At 45.0% G+C, this 2,500-nt stretch overlaps 1 protein-coding gene across 1 annotated transcript in view; it reads left to right on the top strand.

The window, feature by feature from the left end:
- The first annotated feature begins 398 nt into the window (after window positions 1-398).
- ttll11 (tubulin tyrosine ligase-like family, member 11) overlaps window positions 399-2,500 on the top strand; it is a 37,653-nt gene continuing 35,551 nt past the window's right edge. Inside the window, exon 1 of the mRNA XM_062555088.1 lies at window positions 399-1,904. Coding sequence (XP_062411072.1) covers window positions 1,413-1,904 — 492 coding nt within the window. The 5' untranslated portion in view covers window positions 399-1,412. The remainder of the gene's footprint in view (window positions 1,905-2,500) is intronic.

Genomic DNA, 2,500 nt, shown 5'->3' on the forward strand with positions numbered 1-2,500 from the left:
CTGTTAGACTTCAGCTGGCGAACAATCATTAAAAAAGCATGTGAGTTCTTCAAATGGCAGGTTCACGCTAACACCAAGTTGTTCCATCTTAAGACCTCGTTCTTCACCATGTTGTTATCGTACCATCAATCAACAGCAATACATTACAAAATAACAGTGATAATAATCATAATTTCAAAAAGTCGTTTTCGCCTAAAAAGCTATACACATTGATTCCACTTTTGAATTTTAGCTTGAACGGTTTGCATGCTGCAACTTTATTTTTCGAAATCGCTTTTTTCCTCGGTAATCGGCTGTGGCAGGAGCAGTGCGGCGACTGTCATGTGCCTTATGGGCTTCCGTCAGTTGCGTTGTCAACGGGACAAACCATGGATCAGGACCAAACATAAGCGCAGGACTGTTGCGCTGTGGCCGCAGAAATAACAGTCCACCGGACGCCTAGCCTAACCGGGCTGTGGCATTGGACACATCTGTTCTCTGACAGCTCTCCCGATGCTGTCATCTGTTCCTCCACCTCGCCCACTCTCTAGGTAACATTTATCGTAACGCTTAGCCTAGAACTACATGCAATATGGTTGCGGTAGCTAGAAATCATTGCTCCAGTTTCCGAAGACACTAGCTTGTCAAGTCAGTCTTGCTTCTAATGTTAGCGTGAACGCGTCCAGGGAACATATTTTTTTCGGTTTAGTTAGCCAGTTACAGTTAGCTGGCAAGCTAATCCAGTTAGTCTGTTCAGTAGCTTGTCAGATGGCCTGCATAACGTTCAAATGGTTGTCTAACGATAATGTTTTTGGTCTAATCTACAGCTATTTATGCAAGTGTCAACATGGGATAATTTAACGTCACCACAAAAGTTCAGGGACAGGTTTAGTCTATACTGTGCGACAGCTTGCTAGTTACATTAGTAGATCAGTAGCCTCTCAGCATTGCCAGTCTTATGATGGGCGTTAGCTGTTTTTTCCATCAGTCTGTAGTGTAACGGTCAGCTGGATGCTGCACAACAGTTTTCGTATTTTACACTGGACAGAATCGCCGAATTTACTGATGAACGACATTTTAACCATCGCAAGTTAACTTATTGCTTTGGAAATGCAAACCTATGCTACACTTCTGCAACTTCTCTTGCAATTCAATGGCCACAGCTGAATTCCTCGGTTGTCTTGGTGTTTAACCTAGCCATATGGCTTGCTATGCAATTTTCCGTTTCTTGCACCTGCCGAGTCGTGTCAGCTGAAGTTTTATAGCACAGGTCCAGCGTCGTGATCCGAACAGCGGATAGCTTTAGTTGAGTTAAACCACTTGTCATATGCCGCTTGTCTGTAAATTACCAAACCATAGACGCTTTTGCACACACAAATCACACACAAATTACGCTCTGTTTACACACCCCCTCGCTTTTTTGGTCATACATAATGAGTGATCATTATGTGAAGGTAAAAGTTCAGCTTGAACAACTCAAATCCACGGGCGAGGTGGGGGAGGTAGAGGCGGCGGAGGTGGAACAGGTGTCTACCGAAACACCACCGGCATCCCTTTCACCTGTTCCCGCGGCCCTTGAGGTCCGGAGGGACACGGCAAAGACTCTCGGCACGGCCAGGAACCGGAGCAAAAGTCGGACTAAGCTCGGCAATGCTAACATTAAACCGGACGCTCCCGTTCTTAGCCACCTGGACAATGCGCCGTCGCTCCGGATTAAAGGCACCGGTAAGGTTTTGCAGGAGAAAGCGGAGGCCAACGGAAACGTGGTGAGCAGCCAGACACAAAATGATACCAAAAGTGCTCAAAGCAAGGAGGATGCCAACAAACTGCCCAAAAAGAGGAGACCGGTCACTGTGGATACGTCCAAGGCTAAGACATCTCTAGAAGCGCTCAAACTCAGCATTCGGCAGCTCAAATGGAAAGAGGTAAGTAAGACCAAAGCAGAGATGTTCTACTTGTGTTTTTTTCCCGTTTATATTTTCAGGTTTTATTATGCAACCTCACAATAATAAGTTATTCCTTTCACGACGAAGAAACGCACGGTCTGCTTACAGAATGGTCATTTAACTGACGTTTTACCAAAACTTTTGAATTCAAGCAGAGAGGGCATGGAGTAAGTTGAAGGGATTTAAAAACGAGTTTTTGATGGAATCACAGCATCCTCGTTGGCAGTCTACCATGTGCGCTAGCCTGGCATCAGTGATCCAAACACAGCACACGTTTCCTGTAGGGTCTATCCGTGTACTTGGTTAAGGGAAATTCAGTCCCTGAATGGGGCTTTAAGCCTGACACGTTACTGTCAAATTAGTCAGTACCTTTGTCTAGGCGACACAGCCTACCGCTCTTAGAAAATAGGTGCTATATAGAACCAAAAATGGTTTTATTCCATGCTTCATATATGGCACTTCTAAATGGTTATTTAAACCATTTGGAAGGATTCATCAAAAGGAACCCCTTAGGGTTCTTTACAACCTACATGGTTCTATAGCACCCCTTTTTACAAGTGCATGGAGAGCCACCG

The sequence above is a fragment of the Sardina pilchardus genome, chromosome 14 (assembly GCF_963854185.1).
Source record: "Sardina pilchardus chromosome 14, fSarPil1.1, whole genome shotgun sequence".
Taxonomy (NCBI): Eukaryota; Metazoa; Chordata; class Actinopteri; order Clupeiformes; family Clupeidae; genus Sardina; species Sardina pilchardus.